The 26,922-nt window shown below is 41.5% G+C and overlaps 1 protein-coding gene across 2 annotated transcripts; it reads left to right on the top strand.

The window, feature by feature from the left end:
* Nucleotides 1-2,705: 2,705 nt before the first annotated feature.
* On the top strand, nt 2,706-26,333 carry LOC311059227 (FERM domain-containing protein 6). Of its 2 annotated transcripts, none has more exons than XM_084076946.1 (14): nt 2,706-2,814; nt 7,488-7,682; nt 8,315-8,405; nt 11,550-11,629; nt 11,873-11,949; nt 12,342-12,537; nt 15,153-15,308; nt 17,434-17,499; nt 19,464-19,532; nt 19,695-19,869; nt 20,409-20,705; nt 21,323-21,454; nt 21,988-22,058; nt 23,988-26,333. In XM_084076946.1, exons 2-14 carry the CDS (start codon nt 7,605-7,607, stop codon nt 24,264-24,266), a joined length of 1,767 nt encoding a protein of 588 aa, XP_083933072.1. In that variant the 5' UTR covers nt 2,706-2,814; nt 7,488-7,604; the 3' UTR covers nt 24,267-26,333. The 2 variants fall into 2 exon arrangements, with proteins under 2 accessions (XP_083933072.1, XP_083933073.1); XM_084076947.1 differs by lacking the exon at nt 2,706-2,814 and adding an exon at nt 4,058-4,186.
* Nucleotides 26,334-26,922: the final 589 nt, after the last annotated feature.

The raw sequence follows: 26,922 nt of genomic DNA, 5'->3' as shown, positions 1-26,922 counted from the left end.
TTTTTTATATTTATATAATATATAATATTATATATATAATATTATATATATTATACATATATATATTATATTATATAAATATAATTATTATAATATATAATATAATATTTATATACTTAGATGGCAACAAATCGATACAAAAAAGATTGTTCATTAATCGTACTGGAGGCAAAAGTTTGAAATCGTGATATTGTTTTAAAGTCATATTGCACAGCCCGACCCCTAACTGAGATCCAAGTAAAAGGGTGGGACTGAAACCTGTAGGACAGAGAGAGACGTCCATTGGTCTGACTGTCCTGTAAATGACTTTGAAGATTTGTTTGTGTTCTTGCAGAAGAGATTGGAACCTGTACTTCCACCACTGAGTATCAAGTTGTACTTGCATAGAACCAGTTTGCCCACTAGATGGCAGTGTGTCCTTGTACTAATAATGTTGGGCATCCAAATGAAACATGAGCATGTGACATAACAAAGGTTACTTGTTGTAACATTTAGCTGTGCTCCATTCATAAAGAATGTAAGTGTATAAGAGATAAGTGTATCTCGAGAATTTAGGTTACCTTTAATTATATTGTTTGTATTTTAATGTTCTCACTTGCCTCTGAAGGGAAATTACAAAAAAACACTGTTGGAATGTAAACTAAATGCATTTACTCAAGTGTTGTACTTATGGTTTGTGAGCTTTTGTTGTTGTTCTCCCCAAAGAAAAAAGTTCCATTCTTTTACTTTGAAACTGTATCTATCCAGTATATTTTGATAATGATACTTTTGTAATTGTCTTTTACTCAAGTAAAATTTGTAATACAGGACTTATCAGAGTATTTTCTTTTTATATTGTGGTATTGCTACTTAAGTAAGAAAAAAAATGTATTACTTTTTCCCACCACTGCCAAAAAGCTGTTTTGCAACCAGCTGATTTGGGGAATTCTGTATCCCATGGAAACGGCGGGGCCCCCATTGAGAGCAGCCTCCCCCGCCCCCGCACCAACTCCTCATCTCAATGCACTTTACACAGGGCATTGTGGGGTGACGTAAGGGGTCCACATGCAGCAAGGAGGGACCCCCATGCACGGGGGCACTAAATTAGCCCATTATAATCGGGAAAGCATCTGTGCCATTTTAGATTCTAAAAAGCATTATTTATTTTATACTTGGGCTATTCAAAAATAGCAGATCTACAAGCTCACGCTACGAGCTTGTAGATCTGCTGTATTTGAAAGATACTGAAAATGTGTGCAAATCTTTGAATATATGTTCTTTTAAAGCGAACATTTTGAACTCAAATCTTTATTTCTGGGGCTCCCTGGAACAAAATATTTTGAGGTGGGGTCGGCGGCCAAATACATACAGTGTATCATTTTGGGGGTCCTTGACATGACAAAGGTTGAGCACCACTGATACAGCAACATAAGTTTTTCAGAAAGCCGCTAGGATTTAGAAGACATTTTTAGAATCATCCTCAGTTCTTAATGACTGTTCGACTACGGTTTGAAAGAAGGATGAGTGAGTGGTGGTCAAAGGGCAACAAATACAAGTGGATGGCAGGGACATGTGGGGACCAATAGGACAAGAGTTGGAAACCCATCACTAATTAGCCTCATTCCCAGACCAAAAGAAAGAGATCACTAATAGGAAGACTTGGGATGACAGTGATGATGATACACTAATAAATAAAGGATATATATCATATATGTCGTTATGGTCGGGCATAAACTAATAACTAAACAATTTAACTTTTTGTGTTATTAGCGCCCTACTTGATCATACTACAGGTCACACAAAAGCATCAAAAGCTTCACACCACATTTGGAGCTTGTAGATCTGCTACTTTTGATGCTTTTGAATTTGAATCCTGAAAAGTAACAGTTTTGGACATTGCACCCGACAGTGACTATATATATTATATCCTTGAAGTGTAATTAGTTTGTCCAGGGCAATTTCTAGTTAACCTATTTTTATATTCAGGAAACAAATTGACAACCCGTATCTACATAAACGTTCAGATTTCAAATGTAAACTACTGACCCCATGGCCACGGATATTACAATTATGTTCGGGCCCTCAGAAGTACCCGTATCTTCCGTATTGTTCAATAAAAAATATTTTAATCCGATCGTTGGCCATTTTCTTCGAATTTTCTCCATTATACTTTCAACTACGCGACCCTATCGGTTGGGAGGTGTATTGCACTCTGATGCATTATAACTATGAGAAAATGGCCACCGATCGGATTAAAATACTTTTTATTGAACAATACGGAAGATACGGGTACTTATACCCACCCGAAATGAAGTGTAACATCCGTGGCCATGGGGAAAGCACTTTATATTGTATACATTGTATTGTATAAATGGAGAAAGTGCAAACATCAGGTGGAAGTTTCGTCATCATATGACAGTCATGTTTCAGGGCTAGGCACAAACCTGCTCATCAGGAGCAGTTCGGTGTCTTGCTCAAGGACACTTTTACACAGGGTGGGAGCCTGGATCGAACCGAGAACTCTCCGATTCCCAAGCGGCCGCTCGGCTCTAGCCTCTACCTACCTCACACCACAAATATTATTTTCTGAAGTTCTGAGGGTCTGACTCTGTGGCCCAGCAACTTTTCAGATGGGGGTGCTCAGCTAAAATCAATCCGGGGCTCCGAGATGAAAATGTTTGAGAACCACAAAAACCACCCCTCCAGCAGCTAGTGGAATTGGTACGGTCCAACCCTGCACCACCGGTGGAAAAACTTTGAGTGAATGTGTGTGACTGTGTGTTGTGTCAGTGTCTCTGCTGCAACTCTACAGAGTAGATATCATCATCATCTGAGGTGAGTTGGACACTTTTTGTCTTTTAAACTTTAAACGACGCGTACTGCCTACCGCTTGATAAACTTGTTGCAACACACACACGCACGCACGCACGCACGCATGCACCATTCAGTTTATAATTATGAAGCCTTTTGTAACTGTTTAAAAAAGTGCTATACAAATATAGATTATTATTTGTATTCATTATTATTATTATTATCATGAATATATATTATGCCCATATTTGTTCTACTATGTTCTATCCATGCAAGATGTTGATTAATAGAGGCGAAGGCTAGTACCTACAGCTCCAATGATGCTTTTTGATTGACTGCATAGATAGATCTGGTAATAAAAATTGCTTTGGTAATTCATAGGTCATCAAAAGTTACTTCAATTGGAGCCGTTATGTAGCTCAAAACATTTAGGTTCCTTCCCTTTGTAGTAGGCTGACATCCAATTGTGAGAATCAGGTGAACTTGAGAAAGATCACAAGTAGCCGTTATGTTTTGGGAATTAAACTAACCCGATTGGATTTACTTTGATTTCAAATAAGTTTAAAATTGTCCAGAATAGTTAAGTAGTACTATTTTCATCATGCTCTGTGTTTGTTGATCAAGTGAAGAATTGGGCTGAGTGCTCTGCACTCCACAAACACCATGCACTGCCTGATGTCTTGTTCATCTCTATATTCTTTAATAATAGACTACATCTCCACCTCCCAAAGGTGGAGACAAATGTTACTAGTACTATTTTCATCCTAATCTGTGTGTTGTTGATCAAGTGAAGAATTTCAATTGGTTCATTGCTCTGCACTCCAAACACCATGCACTGACTACTGTCTTCATCTGTTCATCTCTAGATTCTATAATAATAGACTACATCTCCACCTCTCAAAGGTGAAAGAGGTTTGGTGCAGAGGGGGAAAAAATAGCAGACCAGTATTGAGGGTTTAAGTGGTTAACTGTCTGAAAATACACGTTAACATGCATCCAACGCAACAGAAGTCTATGAAGCTACCTAATGAAATCTATGAAAAATCTATGACACAATTTATACAACATGTAGTGGGGGTCCCTGTTTCATCTCTCTCTCAGCTAAGGGGTCCTTGGCCTGAGAAACATTGAAGACCCCTTGTCTAGTAGCCTGCTACTACCACCACAAGCGGGAATGTTTGTATTGTTAGGAGGAGGGATTAAAACAGTCTTGAGGGGGAATTAAGGCATACAGATGGCTACTCATGTGATGAGGTTCCACTCCGCTGGACAGACACCCCAAGACAAGACATCCTCTCCTCTGTCTGACTGATCGCAAGCTTGTTTTGGAGATGACATGCTGTCTTGGATAAGTCTGAAATATGGACCTCCCATCAACTTCGTGTACTCTAGAATGGTACTGTAGTCTTAACTGTGTAAGCTTATTCATTTAATTGGCAGACCTATATATCGTAGGCTTTTGATCAACTGTTAAATTATTTACGTTTTTGACAGTACACCTTCACCAGCCTGTACTTGGAACATTCTACGCTTGTATCTGCATTGGCATTTCTGGAGAACATCTGCTACTCTTTTTCCTGTTCTAAGAAATAGTTGAGGGACAGTATAGTTGGCCCTATACTTTATATTGCAAGTCTGTCATTTGAAACATTAGATAGAAGAAAAAAGTGTCTCTCTCCCCAATAATATTTTGTTAAAAAAACATAACACATATATTGTTCAGACAGATGTAGAATTGCATTAGAATTGCTAAAAATGTACTCATGAATGCCAATCCTGCTTCCAGTGTCTCAGTAATCAAAGTTCTGGTGTTTTGGGGGAAGCACTCCCAGCTCATTCAGACCTCATTTAGGCTGATGTCATCTCTAACACATTTAGACCTGAGGCCAAAAATGTCTTCTAAATCCAGTTTTCTGAAAAGCGTATGTTGCTATATCAGTGGTGCTCAAACCTTTTCATGTCAAGGACCCCCAAAATTATATGTATTTGGCTGCGGACCCCCCATCTCAAAATGTTGTGTTATAGGGACCTCCAGAAGCAAAGATTTGAGTTAAACATGTTCTCTTTAAGAATATGTTTTCTAAGATTTGCACAAACCTTCATGATCTTTCAAAAATAGCAAATCTACAAGCTCATAGCGTGGCACGAAGTGACGCGCTATGAGCTTGTATATCTGCTATTAGCATTTTTGAATAGCCAAAGTATAAAATGACAGCTGATTTCCCGGTTTTAATGGGTTAAGAAGCAGCATGTTATATAACGCGTATGAGAAAGAACATTCATCGGTTGATCAAGAACATTTTTAAACTGATTAATAATATTGGAATTCAATATAAACTAATGGTAAACATCAGAACCAACCACTGAAGCTGTATGAAATATACTCAGCCCTTTCTGAAATAAACTTTGACTCTGTAATGAGCTGGTAACATATTATTTAAGCTACTGGATTTTCAGGTCTGTCTCTTTGCTCTGTTGGGCAGATGAGGAGAGGCCGTGTTTAAACATGTTCTTCCTTCAGTGTATCGTCCTGTGACTCTAGAAGAATCACAGTCGTAGTTCCCACACCTTAAGGTATTGGGACCACGGTATAATGACAGGTGTGAAGCGGCTTACTATCATCTATTTTTTTTTTCATAATCCGGCAGAGTGGCGTGTCGCATCATGTTGCATACGAACAAGTATTTTCACATTATGAGTGCTTAGCTTCTGAAAAGCAGAGCTTAATGGAGAAACAGACGTTATGTCAGTACGTACAAAACAATAATCCAGTTGGTTCATCTGACTGTTCTTTTTATGCAACATTCAAAGATGTTTCTTTACTGGCATGAGAGCATGCTTCTTTGCTTCACAATCATACAGGGGTTTTATTTTATGTATTTTCTGCTGTTGTCCAGACACTGTGATTTAAGTAACCCATTAAAGGGATAGTTCACCCCCAAGATTTTTCAAAAATAGCAGAACTACAAGCTCATAGCACGGCACGAAGTGACACGATATGAGCTTGTATATCTGCTATTTTTTAATAGTCAAAGTATAAAATAATGGTTAAACTGGTTACATAGATGCTTTCCTGGTTTTAATGGGTTAAAATGAATCAGAGTCAGTGTGCTGTGGCCAATAATCAGATTAATTGATTTTGAGACTTAAATCAGAGGAAAACACCACGGGCAAACTTCAGGTGGGCTTTACTTTGAAGCCACACAGTACAGATTCTTCCTTGTTCAGCACAGCAGAACTCTGCATAATTCAGTCTTTACTTTTTATATTGTGTGCCGTTGCTTAGCAGATGGTAATACAGTATTTCCCAAGTGGGTCGTAGTCCCATTTTTATGGGTCGCGATTAAATATCCCTCATTTTTACGTTTCCTAAATTATTTCAAAAATATACAAAACAAATCTATATACGTATTTTTTCTTTCTTTCTTTTCATAGGATTGAATCAGATTGGTTAATGGTTTCAGTTGGTAGGCATTTATTTCAGTTAGTATTTATAATTCATTGAACAAAAAGTGAAAGCGCCGCCTTTGTATTTTATTTAGCGGTTGCTCCATTACAAAGCCATTAATGTCATCTGTCACTTACTTGGTGACTTTATAATTAAGGGATTTAGTGTAGACATTTCTAAACAGGTTCTACATCACAGCATCAATATCGTTCTTCACTGATTCATATTGGGTTTTCTTTTTTTCTTTTCTTTTTTTTTAAATTTAGAGTAGACAATTCTTCTTACCCCATTTTTCTTCCAATTTAGTCGTTGTGCCAATTAATTCCTCTGTACACACATTTCTGTGTTGTCACTGCTGTTGTATGCCACTGACTCACCTGCCAGTGAGGAGCCCCCACCGGGAGGAAGTAGGGCCTTCGTCCCACTCCTCCCGCCCAACAGGAGTATGTGCAATGACCAATATCACCCTCCCTGCCCGGCTTCCCTCCCCCGAACAAGGTGGATTCGAACCCACAACCTCCATGGTGGTGGGTTCGTAGTACTTTACCACTGCACCACAGCGCAGTCATTCTTAAATTGAAAATAACATTTGTTTAGGATGGGATAGGCCGGTTGAAGTTAATGAAGGTGGTTGGATCATGGCAGGAATGCAGACTCTCCATGGTGTTTACTTATGTCTGGAAATGGGATTTCTTTCCTTGGCTGACCGACTGCATACCAACATCACGTCAATGCAAAAAGCTAGCCTACTACTTATGGGTGAACACAACAGAATTTCAGAGCTTAAGGGTTATCTTAAAGCTGCCCGCTGTAACTTTCCTGTTCCACCCCGGATTTGAACCTGGGTCTCCTGCGCAAGAGTTGAACTTTTTAAATAATAGAGCCTGCCTGCTTGCTCAGGGGAGAAATAGAATTTTGACCTTCTGGCAGTACCACTTTGTCAATCAGTCGTGTCAAACCAGACACAGGATCTAAATGTCTCCATAGAAGAGCAGGGAGACCAAATACAACCACCTCAATTGTATAAGATATGTTGTGTTGACATACTCCATACCATACAGATTGGACAAAATAGCATTGTAGTCACACAAAAAAAGAAGAAAATAAAAAAAAAGTGACATAGTGCAGCTTTAACTTTTCTTTTACTGAACTGCATTCTAATACATCTCGTCATTCATGTTGCAAACCTCGCTGGATTGTTTATTACATGTTCTGATAGTTATCTTGTCCTGTTTAACCTCCTTTTTAGAACATGGAAGAGGCACTACCCCAGGACAGATAAAACAGTGACAGAACTCAAGCAGGGAGAGCGGAAGAGGATAATTAAGAAGTGCGCCGGAGACAAAACATCTTCCTCCTCGACGTCATGTCTGTCTCGGCCAAGCAGGAGAGAACCATCTGCGTCTTTCTCCCCAACAAAGAACAGCTGGACATCACCGTAGGGGTGGGTGTTTGATATTGGCGGAGCTGTCAGTCATCTTATTTGACCTAACTAAATGTTTATGAACCCATTAAGACCTGAGGCCGATTTCAACAAATGCCTTCTAAATCAGTGGTTGTCACACTTTCAACATTTTTCAAAAATGTTCAAAAATAGCAGATGTACAAGCTCGCAGTGAGCTTGTATATCTGCTATTTTTTAATAGTCAACGCTAAAATGTAAAATGACCTCAAAACATTTTCATGTCAAGGACCCCCAAATTGATAAGGATTTGGCCACGGACCCCCTTTTGAAAATATTTTGTGCGAGGGACCCCCATAAGATTTTTGTTTAGATTTTTTTTTTTTTTTTCAAATAGCAGGTCATGATGCGTTTAGAGTTTGTAGGTTGGCTATTTTTTTAATTGCCCTTGTAGGGTTAAAGTGGGGTTAAAGTGCCATTGGGTCAAAGTGTTTTTGATTCTATATTAACTCATTTGGCTGGGGACCCCCCTGGAACCCCCTCAAGGACCCCTGGGGTCCCCGGACCCCACTTTGGGAACCACCGTATTAAGTAATGCAATTTCCTGTCTCCCTGTTCCCATGTTTGATGCATATTTTGAATTAATGACCGTACTTCCTCTCTTCCTGCTCCAGCTCAAGTCTACAGGCCAGGATGTGTTCGACCGCGTGTTGGAGCTGCTTGGAATGAAAGAGCTCCACTTCTTTGGCCTTACAGTGGTGAAGGGTAAGCCAAGCTCTCCATCAACTCAAGTGCATCACAACCTGAAAACGGCGTTCAAACTGGAGCTGACAGTAGCATTGTTTGCTGATCACTCAAGAGCCAATCTTAACCACTATTGATTAGTCACCCCATGGAGACTTGTATTAAAGGATATGTTTTTGTTTTTGTCGCATTCCTGAGCCAATAATGATGACCTGTAGCGGTTCTGGTAGTAGACACAAAGAGTCTCCTTTGTGTCTCTTACCGGAACCGCTGCCTACCGGTCTGCTAGTCATCAAATTATTGGCTTAGGAATGCGACAAAAAAAAAAGAAAATCCTTTAATACAAGTCTCCATGGGGTGACTAATCAATAGAAATGAGTAGTAATTATTTGGGTGAATTATCCCTTCAAGCCCTGTATACTTTGTTGCATGATAAATAGTTGAAAAAGCCAATATACTAGCTCACAAGCTTGTAGATCTACTATTTTCACTAATTTTGAACGTTTAATGGAAAATTATGGAAAGGTTTCACCAATGATGTCATGCCCAAAATTGGGATGCCAGGTTGAACGTTGAGGTCATACAGTAATGACTCGCTTAATATGTTCATCTCATGCACCATATTTACTGTCATAAACAACACCCTGTGTGCAGTGAGTGAATGGCTGCAGTGGTGTTATTTTTGTTTTGGCGGTTTCCATTCACACAATACTGTTGGAAATGGTCATGACAAATGTCTGCGACAACTAATAGGGTAATATCCCTCATTGTTGTGTTCACGCTCTGATTCGGTTTCTCTTTTCGTACGAATATGTCGCAATGCCTCCGTAATCTTGTATAGGCTCACCCCTTGAACAAGCAGCCTTTTGTTTTTGTGGTGTCGGTCCGGCGACCACTTGGGCCTGGATTCCAACAATATTAACTTCATTAAGCCAGGAATGCACTCCTGCATTCCACTTCTTCAGTGAAGGGAGGGACGGATTGATGACTGGCCTGGGGGCGGGGGGCGTAAGGGGAACTGGACATGACACAGACTCACTCAGAAAACCCCCAGTGAAAGAGGAGTGGAGAGAGGTAGAGTGAGTCAGAATGAGTCAGAGAGGGGCTGGGATGAGATCACAGATGGATGGATGGTTGGAGGAGTGAGGCTTGAATAAGTAAATCCATTCCATGGCGTGGCAAATTAGTTGCGCAACACAACGGCAGTCTGAAAAAAGTCAAAACAATGACGGATCGGCCAAAACATTTGACTCTTAAACCGTGGTACCAGAGGCAGGGTGGTACATGGGTTCTGTGAGACGTAATGTGGTCAAATGTTGCAATATGTCTGTTCTCGTGATAGTTAAAAACTGCTTTATCAATCCCCCCCTACTGAGACAGAACAACTTATCATAGATGGTGATAAAACAAGACCAAGCTTTGGTATTTCATTCCATTTGTTCATCCGTTGACGTAAACCACAGCGAGGCCCATCCACATCAAGCACTATAACTATATTAGGGGCAGCCGTAGCTTAGTGGGGAGAGAGGCCGCCTGGTAATCATCAGAGGATCATCGCTTTGCCTCCCGGCCCCAGTCTACTGTATATGTGTCAAAGTGTTCCTGAGCAAGACACTTAACCCCTAACTGCTCCCCGCTGAGCACCCATCATAACCATCTGAGCAGCCAGCCATCAGCTATACACTATAACATCAAATGAAATCAATTCAACTTTACCTACATTTTTCACCAGTGTCATCGTTATATTTGTGGTGTGGACCCTGCCATCCACTTGAGTTAGAGTGATAGATACAGTATATCTTGGTGTGGACTGTGGAACGCCTTAAGTAAATGTAAGGGACCGGTCAAAAGAGGGTTTACACAGTATCAGCATGCACCTCATTAACACTTGTACTGCTTGGCATGAAGTATTGACTTGCTAAATCAACACGGCTCCTGCCCAAAATGTTTACTCCGGAGCTGCCATGCTAACGTTAGCATAACAGACATTTGCCAAAAGTATGTGGACACACCATCACACCTAATATGAGCTTGTTGAACAATGGACATCCTATTGCCCAAAAACATGGGCATTTAATGTGGAGTTGCCCACCCCTCCTTTGAAGCTGTAACAGTTGCCATGCTTCTGTGAAGGCTTTCCGTAAGATTTTGGAGTGTAGGGTGTTTGTGCCCATTCGGTCAAGAGCTTTTGTGAGGTCAGGCACTGTTTTTTGGAATGAGAAGGCCTGGCTCTCATTTGGCGCTCCAGTTCATTCCAAACGTGTTGTTGGGGGTTAAGGTCAGGGCTCTGTGCAGGCCACTCGTCCTCCAAAACAAATCGTCCAACCGTGTCTTCATGGACCTCGCTTTGTGCACAAGTCCTGCTGGAACGGCAGAGGGTCTTCCCCCAAACTGCTGCCACAAAGTTGGAAGCACCCAATTATCTAAAGTATCTTTGTACGCTTGAGCGATATTGTGTAAGCTCACAACACTTCATGATGTGACGCGTTGTGAGCTTGTAGATCTGCTATTTTTTAACATTTTCGAAAGCGTAAAATGGGGCATAAGTGATTACAACCAGGAAGAGACAACAGTTATGCCATATCACGATATTATTATATCCAAAATCCCAGATGATATGTAGTCTTGTATCATGGTGTCGATATTCTATAAATATAGTGCCTAGCTTTGTATGCTGTAGCATTAACCCATTAAAAAGCATCTGTAATTTTAGTGTTGGCTATTCAAAAATATCAGATATACAAGCTCACAGCGCGTCACTTTGTGCCGTGAGAGCTTGTACATCTGCTATTTTGGAACATTTTAGAAAATCTTGAAAGTGTGAGAACTACTGATTTAGAAGGCATTCATAGAATCGGCCTCAGGTCTTAATGGGTTAAGATTAGCCCACACTGGAACTAAGGGGCCTAGCCTAAACCCTGAAAAACAGCCCTCCTCATCCAACTCAATAATTAGTAGGGGTGTCCACATACTTTTGGCCGTATAGTATAGCTGTCATTCACCTCCTACTAGCCTCATTCACAAATCGCACAACAAGGTTTTTTTTTCTCTTTCTTTTCTTCTAATTAATTCCTTTGTCAAGCAAATTTTACGCTCGGTTACATGATGCTTTTGTTTGGATACTGAGGGTGGTGTTGTTTTCTGCTTGTCTCTCTTCATCCCCAGACAATGAGCACATATTTTTAGACATGGAAGAGAAACTGACCAAGTACTTTCCTAAGGAATGGAAGCCAGATTCAGGAAAAGTAAGATCATATTTTTTTTGTGTTTTATTATTATTGTTTTATTTATATTATTATTATTTATTATCGGAAAATGTTGTCAGGGGAAATTGGGACCATTGAACTTTGAGCCACAGTCTGCATTGGCCTATACCGCCCAGCAACAGTCCGCTGGCCTATTTAGGAGTGGCTCATTATTCTGTAGCATGACAAAAACGTATGCGCGCATCACTAGGCTTAATCCAACATGGCTTTGTTTTCACACAGGCCTTACAGAAGAGAGCCCTGCCCCTGGTCCTCTTTCTCAAGGTGCAGTACTATGTGGAGAACGGCAGACTTATTTGGTACGTCTCAATAATCACATGCATTTTCCCATTAATCAGCTTCAATGTTTGTGTTCCAATTGTTTTTGTTTCATCACATCCGATTTCACTTGTTTATCTTGTATCCTGTATGAGTTCTCTCTCCTGATTGGATGACATTGGTATCCCCGACCTGAGAATGTATTTTCTGATTAGTAAAGAGCACACGGGGAGACCCCTGTTAACTGAACAAACACTATAGCAATGATTAGAGCGATTTAACCCTTACAATACAAAACAAATCACGTACACCCCTTTAATTCTATTGCTTTCATTGTACTGTTTACATTTTCTCGTGCCTTTCGTCACCTCCCTTTTGAGCTCTTGTTGTCACATCTCCTCTCATTGCTCCTCTCTTCCCCGCATGGTACCAGTGAGAGGAAGGCACGGCATCTGTATTATTCGGACCTGCGGGAGCGGGTGTTGCGCTCCGAATGCCGTCAGCAAGAGGAGGTGTACTTCCAGCTGGCAGGCTATGCCTTGCAGGCCGACCTGGCGGACCACCCGCTGCCAGGAGAGGAGAAGGGGGGAACGCCGTACTTCCAGCCAAAGGATTACTTCCCTCCATGGGTGGGTGTCATCGAGCGGCAGTGGCCTCTTGAAAGGGCTGTCAATTAGGGCTGCAACTATCGCTGAACTTCTCTGCGATTGTTCTATTGATTACTTTTTTTGTTGTGATACTGTTCTGTTTTGATACTGGACTGTTTGCACCAGTGTTCATTTTGTCGACTTAAAGTATGACGAGAAATGTTCGTCGACTACCTTTTTTCACTGACGAAAACTAAATAAAAACGAAGCTATGATGACTAAAATAGACTAAATTGTCATCGAGGGACTAGTGGAGAAGAGATCCAGTAGAACTAAAAGACAAATCATTTTGTGTTTGGTTGCGCTCGTTGCGTTGTGTTCTGAAAATAGCCGATCTACAAGCTCACAACTGCGACACGTTGTGAGCTTGTAGATCAGCATGCATCCAAGTGTAAATCAGGCATTACGACACCATCAAGGCCCGCCAAAATAATGTTTTGTCGACAAAAGCAACTGTAGATTTAGTCGACTAAAAACAGACTAAAACTAAAACGCCTCGCAGCGTTGTGAGCTTGTAGATCTGCTATTTTTGGCAAAGATGTTTGGTGGGGAAGGAAAAAAGAGCAGACCAAGTACAGTGTGAAGGTTCAAGTTTACGTTTAAGTGTTGACGGTTTTAAGTGGTTAAATGTCTGAGAAATACACATTAACATGAATCCAACACGATTGTGCTGTCCAACTATAGTCTATGAAGCCATCTATGAAATCTAAGAAGAATTTCATCTGCAACACAATTTTATATAACAGGTAGTAGTAGGGCATTCACGAATAGTGATTTTTAGTATTCGAATTATTCGACCTATAAGTATTCGAATATTCGATTAATCGATTTGATTATAAAAAATAAAAAAATAAAAAAATAAAAAATAAAAAAAATAAAAAGTTTTTTTTTTTTTTTTTTTTTCAATGACATTGATGACTGGACTCAAGGAATGCGAGTTGACGTCACACCATAGCTCACAGCTGCGTGTCTGCTGCAGAAAAGCCAACAAAAAAAAAAAAAAATCTAAAAAAAAAAAAAAAAAAACTTTTTTTTATTTTTATTTTTTTTTATCGAATAATCGAATAGTGGTTTGATAGTCGAATAGTCGGTTTGATAGTCGAATATTCGAATATTCGATTATTCTGTTAATGCCCTAGGTAGTAGTAGTGGGGGGTGCCTGCTTCATCTCTCTCTCTCAGCTAGGGGGTCCTCCTTGGCCTGAAAAACATTGAAGACCCCTGGCTTAGTTGAAACAACGGTAAACATTGGGCTTCTTCTTCTCATGGTTGTGGTAACGATTCAACGTCGGGTCGTAAATGACCGGGTTGTCGGACACAGCCAGGAGGATCAAAAGAGCAGCGCTCCTCTCTCCAAATGTTGAACTGTCTCCAGCCTGAAGCGCCCAGGGCACTCTGCCAACAAACACTGGGCGCCGGGGGGGAGCGATGAAGCGCGATGCTCGGCTGCTGGGAAGAGTCTTGCCATAGAAATGCATGGCAGACTGGCACTGCCAGCTCAAAAGACGCTCTCTCTCCATGGACACGGCCCTTAATGCATTTACGTTTTAAACAGCGATGCAGACATTGTGGTGGATGTATAACAGCCTGGATTTGAACCCTGGTCTCCCGCATGGGGAAAAAAAAAGCAGACATCTACTTTTCAATGAAATCGGCCGAGGGACGTTTTGGGCAATCCGGGAACGTCATTTTCAATTTATTTGGCTATTTTTTTTTTATCGTGGAAAATGTGTGCAAATCTTTGAATGTATATTTTTTAAAGCAAACATTTTGTAAAATATATATATATATATATATATATATATATTTTTTTAAAAATGTTTTTATCCCACGATTTTTTTAACCCTTATTTTTCACCCGGTGCCAATTTCCTAAGTGATCCTGGGCACTACACTCCCCTCACCAGCCTAGGGAGGCCAGGGCCGAGCTCATGCCTCCTTCAATGCATGAGAGCCAACTGACCTTCTTGTCACCTGACAGGGGGGAGTTTCCTCGGTAGGACTTAGGGCGTGGAAGGAACACGTTATTCCAACAAGTTCCCTTCCCCTCCATCAGGCGCCCCGGCTGTCATGGGGGAGGCGTTATAGTGACCAGGATTACATGTTTTTGTGAGGGTATTAACTACCCTGAGAGACACGGGGAGAACATGCAAACTCCACACAGAGTGGGCCCTTTTGCCAACCCCACCTAGGGTATGGGCACTGATGACGCGGAGGAGAAGACACGCCCACAGCGTCCGAACCCAGGACCTTCTAGCTGTGAGGCGACAGCGCTACCGACTGCGCCACCGTGCCCTCATTTGTAAAATATTTTGTTCCAGGAACCTCCAGAAGCAAAGATTTGAGTTATAAATGTTCGCTTTAAAAAAAATTATATATATTCAATGATTTGCACACATTTTCACGATTTTTTTTCTAGAATAGCAGATCTACAAGCTCATTGCGCGGCACCTAGTGCCGCGCAATGAGCTTGTAGATCTGCTATTTTTGAATAGCCAAATAAATCTTAAAATGACACAGATGCGTTCCCGGATTGAATGGGTTAAGGCATGGCCACTCATTGCAACCCTTTCTATACGTGTGTGTTTCTTCTTTGTAGATTGTGGCCAAGCGTGGCGCAAACTACCTCCTGTGCCACGGCCCCAAGGTGCATCGGGAGCTGTGGGGGATGCCGGCGCGGGACGCCATCCTGCACTTCATCAGGGAGTCGTGTCGACTGGAGGACGTGCCCGTCACCTTTTACAAACTGCAAAAGGTCAGAGGTCGCACAACAACCCCGTACAACATTTCAGGGACCCCCAGAAGAGAACATTTGTGTTAACCCATTAAGGCCGGAGTCCGATTCTTAAAATGTTTTCTAAATCCTAACAGATTTTTGAAAAAGATATAAAACATTTTTTTTACGATTTTTCAAAAATAGCAGATCTACAAGCTCATAGCGCGGCACTTGGTGCCGCACTATGAGCTTGTATATCTGCTATTTTTGAATAGCCAAAGAAATCTAAAGTGACACAGATGCGTTCCAGGTCTTAAGGTTAAAACATTCAAAATTCTAAAAAAATATTCAAACACTTTCAAGGCATTTCAAAAATATTTCAAAAACGGATGTACAAGCTCACAGCGTGGCACGAAGTGACGCGCTGTGAGCTTGTCTATCTGTTATTTTTGAATAGCCAACGTACTATAGAATATGGATAAAGTTAAAACGATGTGATGCTTTATTGACTAATTTAGCTGGGGACCCCCTGGAACCCACCCGAGGACCCCTGGGGGGTCCCCACACCCCACTTTGAGAACCACTGTACTAAAGGTCATTTTCCATTCATCAGTGACGTGTGGTGGTTTTTGAAAATGTACATAAAACAGACACAGAGGGAATGCCGATGACAGACATTACAGCGAGTTCACAGTATCTCCACCCGGACTATAGAATTCAACCTTTCCCTCTACTGATCAAGGTGTTTAACTTCACTTGAGCTGTGCTGCTGAATGGAGGGATGGCTATGGGCCAGTTATGTTATGCTTATTTATTTGACATGGACATCACAATCACATTGGACGAACCAGATGCATAGCCTGAAGTGTGTGTATAGCACGAGTGCTAGTCTTCAACACCACTCCACAGGAGGCTTTTCTAAAATAGAATAACACTAGTCTAAAACCTAATCAAGTACAAAAAAGAAAATATACATATATATACTAGTAATAATTAACATCATTTAAAACAGACCCAATACATTCACTTGTGAAACATAAGTAGAATCATTCAGATAACCAGTCAGTAATTATACTTGTGAGAACAGTTTATTTGATTTCAACCATAATTTGTGTCCTCTGTTAAACACTTTACCTTACATAACCTTGTATCGTATCTGTCCTGGTTCATTGTTCTCTCCATTCCTAGAATTGTTCCGATATAAATACCAGCATCCGATACAGCCTAAACTGCTGGATCGGGTATCGCCATGTACGCCAGACTGTGTATATATATACAGCTCATTTATGCTACACAGGCAAACAACAACACGCGCAGTGCCGATGGAGAGTGTAATGTTAGTCAGAGCCGGCAAAATGTCATTGTCAAAATGGCATTCATTCTCTGTATGTTTTTACAAAGTGTTTAACCTGAGCCAAACCTACAACAATGAGCTATCGTATCACATCCATACAGGGTTAGTCTTATACTGTTCATCTGCTGTATATTTTCTTTAATGCACTGGTATTCTGTACTCCCTACTGACTTATACACATGGCCAGGTATCAGAATCAGAATCAAGAATGGAAAAAATTGTATATTTCAAAATTGCTCATCTTCCACATGATATTTTGAGGGCTGGAACACTAATGGTGCCTTTATGCTATCACTTTAACCCATTAAATCCAGGAACGCATCTGTGTCATTTTAGATTTTAGCTTTAACCATTATTTTATACTTTGGTTATTCAAACATAGATAGCAGATATACAAGCTCATAGCTCGGCACGAGTGCCGCGATATGAGCTTGTATATCTGACATTTTTGAAAAACTTTGAATATACATATTTTTAAAGCGAACATTTGTAACTCAAATCTTTGCTTCTTGGGGTCCCTGGAACAAAATATTTTGAGATGGGGGGGGGGGGGGGGGGTCCGCGACCAAATACATTTCATTATGGGGGTCCTTGAACCATTGATATTGTAGCAATTTGGTTTTCAGAATACTGTTAGGATTCAGAAGACATTTGTCGATGCGTTACCAGGATTGAATGGGTTAATTTAGTGTTAAGAGCTGCCTGAGAGATTTCCTATTGAAGTAGAGGAGGGGCTGCTGAGCAGTGCAAGGGTTTCTTATCGGAAAAGCTCAGATGCCTGTCTGACGTCTCATCTTTCATTTTGTCCAGGACAAGAAGGCAGAGAGAGGGACGGCATTGCTGGGCCTGACCCTGAGAGGAATGCAAGTTTATCAGGTGCGTGAGGAGCTGATGGAGAGTGTTATTAACGTGCACATGTCAGCATTATGTAAGAGAAAACACAAAGCAGTAAAAGAAAAAATGGTGCCTATGATCATGGAATGCTACCCTGTAGCCATGTTGGGTTCAGTACATTTTTATTTTCCGATGTTGGACATATAACATGAAAAAAGAAAGTGTACTACATTTACAGTTAATTTACAGAGTTTCATATGCTGCAACTGCAGTGGCCGAAATCCGTATAAAGCAACCTATTTTCTGCATAGCCCCTTCTAAAGTCCCCTTGCGTCATATTAGCTGGTGCTGGTGAAATTGAGCTGCTGAAGGGGAATGAACTGCTGATTGGCTGAAGGGGTTGTCAGTCAAAGGTACTAACTGTTTGACAATAGTTTTTTTTATTTTTTTGATCTCTGAAGTTGCCTAGAACCCCTTGAAGTACAACTTAAAGTTACTTTTACTGAGGGCACGGTGGCACAGTCAGTAGCGATGTCGCCTCACGGCTAGAAGGTCCTGGGTTCGATTCCCGCCGGGGACGCTGTGGGCGCTGGGGGCGTGTCTTCTCCTCCGCGTCATCAGCGCCCATACCCTAGGTGGGGTTGGCGAAAGGGCCCACTCTGTGTGGAGTTTGCATGTTCTCCCCGTGTCTCTCAGGGTAGTTAATACCCTCACAAAAACATGTAGTAATCCTGGTCACTATACCGCCTCCCCCATGACAGCCGGGGCGCCTGATGGAGGGGAAGGGAACTGGGTGGAATAAAGTGTTCCTTCCACGCCCTACGTCCAACCAGGGAAACTCCCCCCTGTCAGGTGACAAGAAGGTCAGTTGGCTCTCATGCATTGAAGGAGGCATGAGCTCGGCCCTGGCCTCCCTAGGCTGGTGAGGGGAGTGTAGTGCCCAGGATTACTTAGGAAATTGGCACCGGGTGAAAAATAAGGGTTACAAAATCGTGGGATAAAAAAAATGATATGAAAAAAAAGTTACTTTTACTTTACTTGAGTATTTTGCATTTTTCAGTACTTTATACATCTCAGAGGCAAATATTGTACTTTTTACTACAATTATTTGACAACTTTACTTCCTAGTTACTTTGCAGATTTAGATTATTATAAAACATACCGATACATTAACCAGTTAAGCCATGTATATAATACCTAAGCTGCTCAAAAAGCCATTCTACAAGCTCACTGTGAGCTTGGAGATCTGCTATTTGTGAAAAAGTTTTAAAAAAGTACTTTTACTTTTTGTATCTTTATTTAGTGTTATCGCTACTTTTACTTAAGTAAAGAATAATTGGAGTAATTCTTCCACCACTGATGTTTGGGAGGAATGTGTGGGGTTGCCACCAGCAGTTGTGCATCAGGAGATAGGGGCTGTCTGCCAGAGCCGTCCGTTGTTTGATGTGTCCATCAGGGGCCATCTGGGGGGATTAGGGCTCTAAGCATGGCTGATTACAGGGTCAACAGACCATGACATGTCTCAAGGACCCCGTCAGCTCATATCGGAAAGTCCAGATGCTCAAGAGAACAAATAAAAGGATAATTAATTGCTAGATTAATTAGATATATATTTTATAGCCTGATGCTTCCAGAAACTGTGTGTGTGTGTGTGTGTGTGTGTGTGTGTGTGTGTGTGTGTGTGTGTGTGTGTGTGTTCAGACTCCACTTTAGCCTGTAGCACTTGCCCTAGCCTTGACGACCATGTTATTTAGACAGATGCCAAGTTCATTTGTTGACCTGGCATCCTTTAGTTTGTATAGTTTCAGTGTACATATTATTTATTGATATTATAATGTTTAGACTGATGATAGGTTCTTGGTTTACCTACTGTATGATCCTAGATTACTGAGGCACTACACTGTCTCTATGCATTTGATGTATTACCTTGCTTACTGTAAGTCACTCTGGATTTAGAACGTCTGCTAAATGCCTAAATTGCATGTGTGTGTGTTCGATATTCATAGGAGGTGAACAACATACGGCAGCTGCTATACGACTTCCCGTGGTCCAATGTGGGACGTCTCACCTTCCTGGTATGTACACACACGCACACGCACACGCACACGCACACGCAACCAAGCACTTTCTTTTCATTGTCCGTTAAACAAAGTGGACTCGTGGAGTCTAATTATTTAATGTGCGTGGACCAGCGCAACAATGGCGCGGTGTATTAATGCCCATGTTGTCCCATTCAGGGTAAGAAATTTGAGATCCAGCCAGATGGCCTGCCATCGGCCAGGAAGCTGGTGTATTACACCGGGTCCCCGTTCCGCTCGCGCCACCTCCTCCTGCACCTGAGCAGCAGCCACCGCCTCCACCTCAGCCTCCAGCCGGTGCTCAAACGCCTGCGTCAGCTGGAGGAGGTCGAAGGTAAGGCGGGGAAGTGTGGACGCATGCACAGATGAAGTTAAGTTGGGTATTCCCAAACCTTTCCAACCCCTCCAATTAACCATAGCGGCTGTGACCTCGGCTGTTAGGGGGTCGAATTCAATTTTTGTCTCCGCCAGAGGTGGAGAGTATGTTTTTGAATAATTTGGACAATAATGACATGCCCAAAATGGGGACAATAGGTTTAAAGTGGTTAAACTGGCACAATAATAGTTGATTTGAACACTTTTACTTCATTGATTATTATTGTTATTATTATTATCATTATTATTGCGTCACTTCGTGCTTCAAATCTTCTCTTCTGGGGGTCCCTGGCACAAAACATTTTCAGATGGGGGTCCACGGCCAAACATATATACATTTTGGGGGGCCTTGGCACGACAAAGTTTGAGAACTACTGATTTAGAAGGCATTTGTAGAAGTCATTCCCAGCGTTGATTACAACTGGATAACGTTTTTTTCCTCATTTGGCGGTGAATAATGCTCACATCTTCCTCTGTTCCCCTCGGGTCGTCGTCCAGAGAAGAAGCGCTACAGAGAGTCCTACATCAGTGACGACATGGACCTGGAGCCTCCGGGGAGCGAGGGGGGCAGTCCTGGCCTGTCCAGGCACTCCACCAGCAGCTCCGGCATCGAGGTGGACACCAGGCAGCGCAGCATCTCCATGGACATGGACAACATGGAGGGAGAAGAAGAGGAAGAAGCAGAGAAGTGCTTCAGCTCGGCGGCCAGCCACGGCAGCTCCCACACCTCCGGCATCGACGTGATGATGGGCTGTAAGGCACGCGCAGAGGAAGAGGGCTGGCACGAGGACGAAGGTCAGAGCCATGTGCACTGTATCTAAGTTGACGGTTAAACCAGTGGTTCTCACACTTTTTTTGTGTCAAGGACCCCCAAATTGATGTGTATTTGGCCACGGACCCCCCTCCCCCCATCTGAAAATGTTCTGTGCCAGGGACCCCCAGAAGAGAAGATTTGTGTTTCAAAAATGCAAAATTATAATATTTGAGATTTTCTAAAATAATTCAAAAATGGAAGATGTACAAGCTCGTGGCACGAAGTGACGCTCTGTGAGCTTGTATATCTGCTATTTTTGAGAACCACTGTTCTGGACATGATTGACATCTGGTTGTTAACTGTGTGAAATGTGCCAACTTTTCCAATTTCTTTCACCATTTTCAACCAGTCATCCCTATTTTGGGCATGTCACACAGAACGATTCTGTACAAAATCTACAAGGTCACGACGTCGCTTTGTGATGACTCATTGACTGTGACTCGTGGTTTTCTTGACATTGCTGCTGACCATTTTCCAACTAGGAGTAGTTTTTGAGATTGCATTCATTTCAGTATGGTATGAAAATGAATGAGATAAGCAAATTGTCATCTGCTGTTTGACAAATAAACATGCTAATAAATGAATCTCTCTTCCCCAGAAATCCAGACCAGTCCCGGCAGTCCAAAGACTTTTGTACCCTGTGACCCTGTGGAGATGCTTCATCTGGCTGATCTTCTGGACGGTGTGTCAGTGGACTGTCCAATAGTCACTGCACACACTCACTGGCCCGGTAGGAATTCAAATGTTATTTTAAGCTCATGAAATCTATGTTAACTGATGTTAATAATTAATGCACTGTTTCTCAACATCCGGTCCGGTATAATGAATGCATACAGACATCTATCCTCCTCGGTAGTCTGTCAGTATTGTAGCCCTGCTAGCAGTGGGGCTCTATGGATGGATATGTCTGTTAGTCTGTTTGTCTGTCTGTTCATTCATTACTTTACACCCAAATAAGACATTGAAAACTAATGGCGGTTTGCCATGAAATCATGCACCTTCCCAGAGGATGAACCATCAAAATCATGGTCAAGTGTTCCACTTGCACACAGGATGTCTCTAAATGGAATGGGCGGATTGCCATGAGACCTGCTGGGCGCATTCGTGAGAGAGAGACCTTTCCTCTAGCGTCGCCCTTAAGCCAAAACTTCTGCTTGGGCGTAAGGAGCAGCATGATCCCTAGAGGCTGTTAGAAGGGCTTTTAGTCTCTTAATCTTGTTTTACCATTTGACTTTTCTTATTTTGTCATTTTGTGTTCTACAGGAAGCGAAGAGTTTCCCCCAGATGGTGATGATGATCTAGGAGAATTGCATAGCCTGGACACTCTAGGACAGGTTTGTCATCGTTCTTCTTCACTGTCAAATTGCCCTCCCTTTCTGCCTGTTGTATAATTGTCGACCATCGTGTGGAATCTTATCATCCACTTGAGAACGATTGTTAAAACAACATAGTAAACTTATGGTGATGGTTATTGTGCTTGATGTGAATGTCCCTTTCATATGAAAAAAAGGTAGGATAAGAACATCCCAACAGTTCTCCCCAACGGTGCTGAACACAAAAAAAGAAAAAAGGGAATGTTATCACACAATATATATATATATTTTTTTATATAAAGACCCTGTAAACAGGAAATGTCCTGTTTTGGGCATTTCCTGCTGAGAGCAGGTGAGTTTCACTGATGTCATCGGAGTCACTGATGGCGGAAGACTGGTGTTGTTGGGAATTATGCCAAGGTACACCCAAGGTACACCAGTCTTCTGATGCTACACCCTAGAGTGCAATGCCATCTTTTGGTCAGTGTGCCATGCTGTGCCCTAGAGTGCATCGCCATCTTCTGGCTAAAATAATGATTTCACTGACAGTGGACACCCCCTCACAGCCCTTGGCAGAAAAACTACAGCTTCTTTTTCACACTTTGAAACTGGCTGGGTGGTTTATAACATATTGTTCTGTGGTCTGACCTGGGCCGGCGTGTCCATACAGGCGACCTAGAGCGGCAGTTTGGAGAGCCGGCAAAAAAAAGTCGGGGAAAAATAAATAAATATATATTTCAATTAATTTTAAATGTTTTGATAATAATTCGGTAAAATCAGGGAAAAATAAGAATTAAATAACATAACCCTAACCTAACCCTAACCCTAAAACCGAAATAAAGTAGCCAAAAACTGAAAAAAAGTATCCGCCCAGAAACCGAAATTTCACGCGGGCGCATCAGAGGAATCTCGCCTAGGGCGCTGAACAATCGGTTAAAAAAACATATCAAATACACCAAAACATAAACAATCAATATTACATTCAATATGATATAGAAATATACATATAACATCATCCACCAGCACTCCTTATTATCTTTGCATCTAAGGGTGCAATAGTTAATTGAAGTAATCAAGGGGGGGTTACTTTTTTTTCTTGTTTTCTGAATGTAAAAAGAAAAGAAGGGATCTGCAGTTGTGAGCTTGTAGATCGGCTATTGTCACTATTTTGTGTGACACCGTTGTACGACGAAGTATAAAATAGGGCTTAAGTGGTTAATTAGACTTATCGATTTAATTGATTACAAATATTTGATCATTCGATGCATAAAAAAACATTCAAGTACTCGATTAATCAAAAAAGTAACCTAGAATAATCGCTATGAACACAGTCACAATAGTTTCAACCCTATTTGCATCTGCACTTGTTGCCTACATAGATGCTAGTTATGTGTACTCCATGTTTACTCGTTCATAGATTCTAAGTATGTTAAATAACATACTTGCGCAGTACTACTTAACAGTACTTTGTTGTTGTTTGACAATCAAGGCGCTCACACAGAATTTGTACTTTGTAAATCGCTCCAGGTGTCTAAAGTGTCTGTTTGCCTATAGGCTCTATTCACAGCAGCCATATTATAAAGACATTCACAGGTGTTACCAATGATACTAATGAAGGCTCTGTTCCATTCTGGTCAAACAGAGTCAGGGTGCTGATATTGTGCATATCTACTGTTGGGGTCCAGGCAGGGACCCTCATGGGCTTCCAAATGGCCCCTTACAGGTGTGTAACTCTGAGAGTGTACAAATGGAACCAAATGGACCCGTAAGGGTCCATTTGGTTCCATTTGTACACTCTCAGAGTTATGGGGGTCGTGGAAACCACTGTGCTAGACTAAATGGAACAGAGCCTTCATTAGTATCATTGGTAACACCTGTGAAGGAAGTGATAATATGGCTGCTGTGCATAGAGCCTATTGCCTAAATTGTAATCTTACCTTTTTAATATAGTTGCAAACACCTAAGGCTCATACCTGCGTGGATCGACACAGCCAAAGTCTGGATGACGTGCGTTTCTTCTCCACTCCTGTGCCACTGGGCACCACGCTGCTGCCCGACGCCTCCCACAGCTTCACCTTTGGCCTCCCGGAACCCCAGACAATCACCCAGACCCCCGCCGGGGGGGACCACGGCTACCAGGCCAAGCCTTCCTTCTACGGCCGCAGGTCCACCAACTGCCTTTCCCTGGACATGCTAGGAGATGAACAGCTGCTGGAATACATACTCTGAACCCCACAAAGTGCTTGTATAAATCTATCCCTATACCGTATGTTCCATTTACACTCCATTATAGAGAGGAGTGTCCGCATGTGGGCATTTCTATGCATGCGTTATTATAGCACTGGTTCTCAAAGTGGGGTCCGGGGGACCCCCAGGGGACTTTCGGGGGGTTCCAGCAAAATGAGGAACAGTTTTAATCACTTAAAGGAGTAGTTTACCAAAAACATGACTTATTGGCTTCATGGGGTATGTAATTGATAGAAAACTAGAAAATGTGCTCGTCAGAGCACAGGTCTCCGCCAGTACTGTTCCTGATTAATCCTGCCTTACCTATTTATATTACATATTGTCACGTGTCACTTGACCAATGTTAGCTTGGCTGAGACGGACACACTGCTCACAGTAGACATGTGAAATAATTATCTCTGCCAAACCAGAATGGCCGGGAGGCGGAGATTATGGTTTCGCCCCTGTCTGGCTATCTGTGCGTGTGTGCACGCACGTCTGTGAACAGCTCATCTCAGTCATCACTGGACCGATTGGCATGAAACTAAATCTGCGCACACACACACACACACACACACACACACACACACACACACACACACACACACACACAATGTTGGGTGTTCTCAGACGGACACATACAGAGACGGACGGAGAGGAAAAGATACTCTACATTAATCCTGTCAATATTACATATTGTCACGTGTCACTTGACCAATGTTAGCTTGGCTGATGGATAGGTGTGTCTTACCTCACTTCCAAAGACATAAATAGTCTTTGGAAGTGACACACCTATTTATTGGTCTCTATTTCATCATGCGTCTCGCTAGCCAATCAAAGCACACCCTTTCAACATATTGTCACGTGTCACGTGAAGCTTGACCAATGTTAGCTTGGTGGACACACGGAAGGACGAGAAGGAAAACATAGTCTCCTGGCGGAGACAATAAGTAATTATTTGGGTGAACTACTCTGCCCTGTTTAATTTTCGGCTATTCGAAAATAGCCAATCTCTCGGCCTGTAGATATTTTGCCAGGGGGTCCCTGGTACTGATATTTTAAAATGGGGGGTCTGTCCGCAGCCAAATATTGTACATATCAATTTGGGGGTCCTTGACATGAAAATGTTTGAGTACCACTGCACTATAGGACTCATCTTTGTGGTGACGGTGAGGGACGGGCATGCTGGTTTATGCATAAGTATTGAAGAAGCTGACGAGAGGGCCTTCTTGATACCAATCATGTTTTCTTCTATTTTCCAATGTTTCAATCGACAAACGGAACCTATTTATTTACACTTTTTTAAATTGTATATTTGTACATACTTGCACTTTTTGTATTACTCATTTCAAACTTTGGAGAAAAAGAACGGTCAAACTTTTTAAAGTTTTACAAAATTGAAAGATTTATTTTATGACTTGTACCTTTCTGAAACGGCGTACTTTTGAGTGCACATACATTTTTACTGTTCCAAAGTCTGTGAAAATAACATACCCCCCGAACACCAAAATCTCTTCACTGGAAATAGCCGACCTACCAGCTCACAACTGTGCTTGTAGATCTATTATTTTCGACGAATGTTCATCCCACAATAAGGACGCTAGGGTTCATGTGGTTCACCAGAAAACTCATTGGATGACCTGTTTGTATTGTTCACCCTCTTGTATTGTGTGTGTGAGTGTTTAAAAAAAAAACACTGGTTCTCAACGTTGGACTTTTTTGGGTCTGTAACTCTGAGAGTGTACAAATGGAACAGGGTCCATTTGGTTCCATTTGTACACTCTCAGAGTTAAATTAGCACTGATGATTTTGCAGTGTCGATTGAGGTCCCAGAGGTGAAACGATTGTATCAAATAGGGTTCCATGGCCAAGGCATATTTAAAAAAGATGAATCACTGTTTTTATAGCATTTCATAAAATGTGTTTTTGTGTTGACTCTATTTGAAAACATTGTCTATACCTGTATAAAATTACTACGAATGTAGAGAGTGTGTTTTTGGCGTTTTTTATGCTGCAACAAACCTTGTCTTTTCTTAATAAAGTTTGCAACAAGTGGTCCAAATTATTCAACGTCGTAGAAAATGGAATGATGTCAAATCTATCTCTGTTTGTCATGTTTAATTGTGCTGTTGTCTCTTACCAATTTCATAACTAGCACACGGCACCCGCTCTGCTGTTACTGAGGTATATAATGGATCTATTTTTGTGTATGATGTAATCTGCCCCCAAACAAAGAGCTTCTTTTTCTAGTTAACCTAGACACGTTTGTCAATAACGGCTTTGTAAATAGTAATTGGTGTGTTAAGCATTCAATTCCCTCCACCCGGCAACCCAGATAAACTGAGCGTATTGGAAAGTGATCTCAGTTATTCGTTCCATAAACAAAGATTTATTTGATGCAAATCATAATCAAATTGAAAGTTTGAGAACTGATTTAGAAGACATTTTGTAGAATTGGCCACAGGTCTTAATGGGTTAAGAAATCAAACTACTGTTATTTAGACCTACACCTACTTAATTTAACTTCCTTTATATCACAGCAAGGAGGCATTTACAAGCAATCTTCATCTGGCAGACCTGAATATTAAAATGACAAAAGTAAAAGTAGTCATCATACAGAAATAAATAATGGACATTTACAATTCCATGTTATTGGACT

The sequence above is a fragment of the Gymnoscopelus microlampas genome (assembly GCF_963454915.1).
Source record: "Gymnoscopelus microlampas genome assembly, chromosome: 13".
In the NCBI taxonomy this organism is placed as follows: domain Eukaryota; kingdom Metazoa; phylum Chordata; class Actinopteri; order Myctophiformes; family Myctophidae; genus Gymnoscopelus; species Gymnoscopelus microlampas.
The sequence above is the reverse complement of the archived record's forward strand: the minus strand, read 5'-3'. Positions and strand labels throughout refer to the sequence as shown.

What these genes read in the sequence shown, in the direction of transcription:
- LOC311059227 (XM_084076946.1), top strand. Translation starts at nt 7,605, where the DNA reads ATGTCTGTCTCGGCCAAGCAGGAGAGAACCATCTGCGTCTTTCTCCCC. An exon ending in TGGCCTTACAGTGGTGAAGG is followed by an intron (nt 8,406 to 11,549) that starts GTAAGCCAAGCT and finishes CTTCATCCCCAG; the next exon opens with ACAATGAGCACATATTTTTA. An exon ending in TGCACACACTCACTGGCCCG is followed by an intron (nt 21,455 to 21,987) that starts GTAGGAATTCAA and finishes TGTGTTCTACAG; the next exon opens with GAAGCGAAGAGTTTCCCCCA.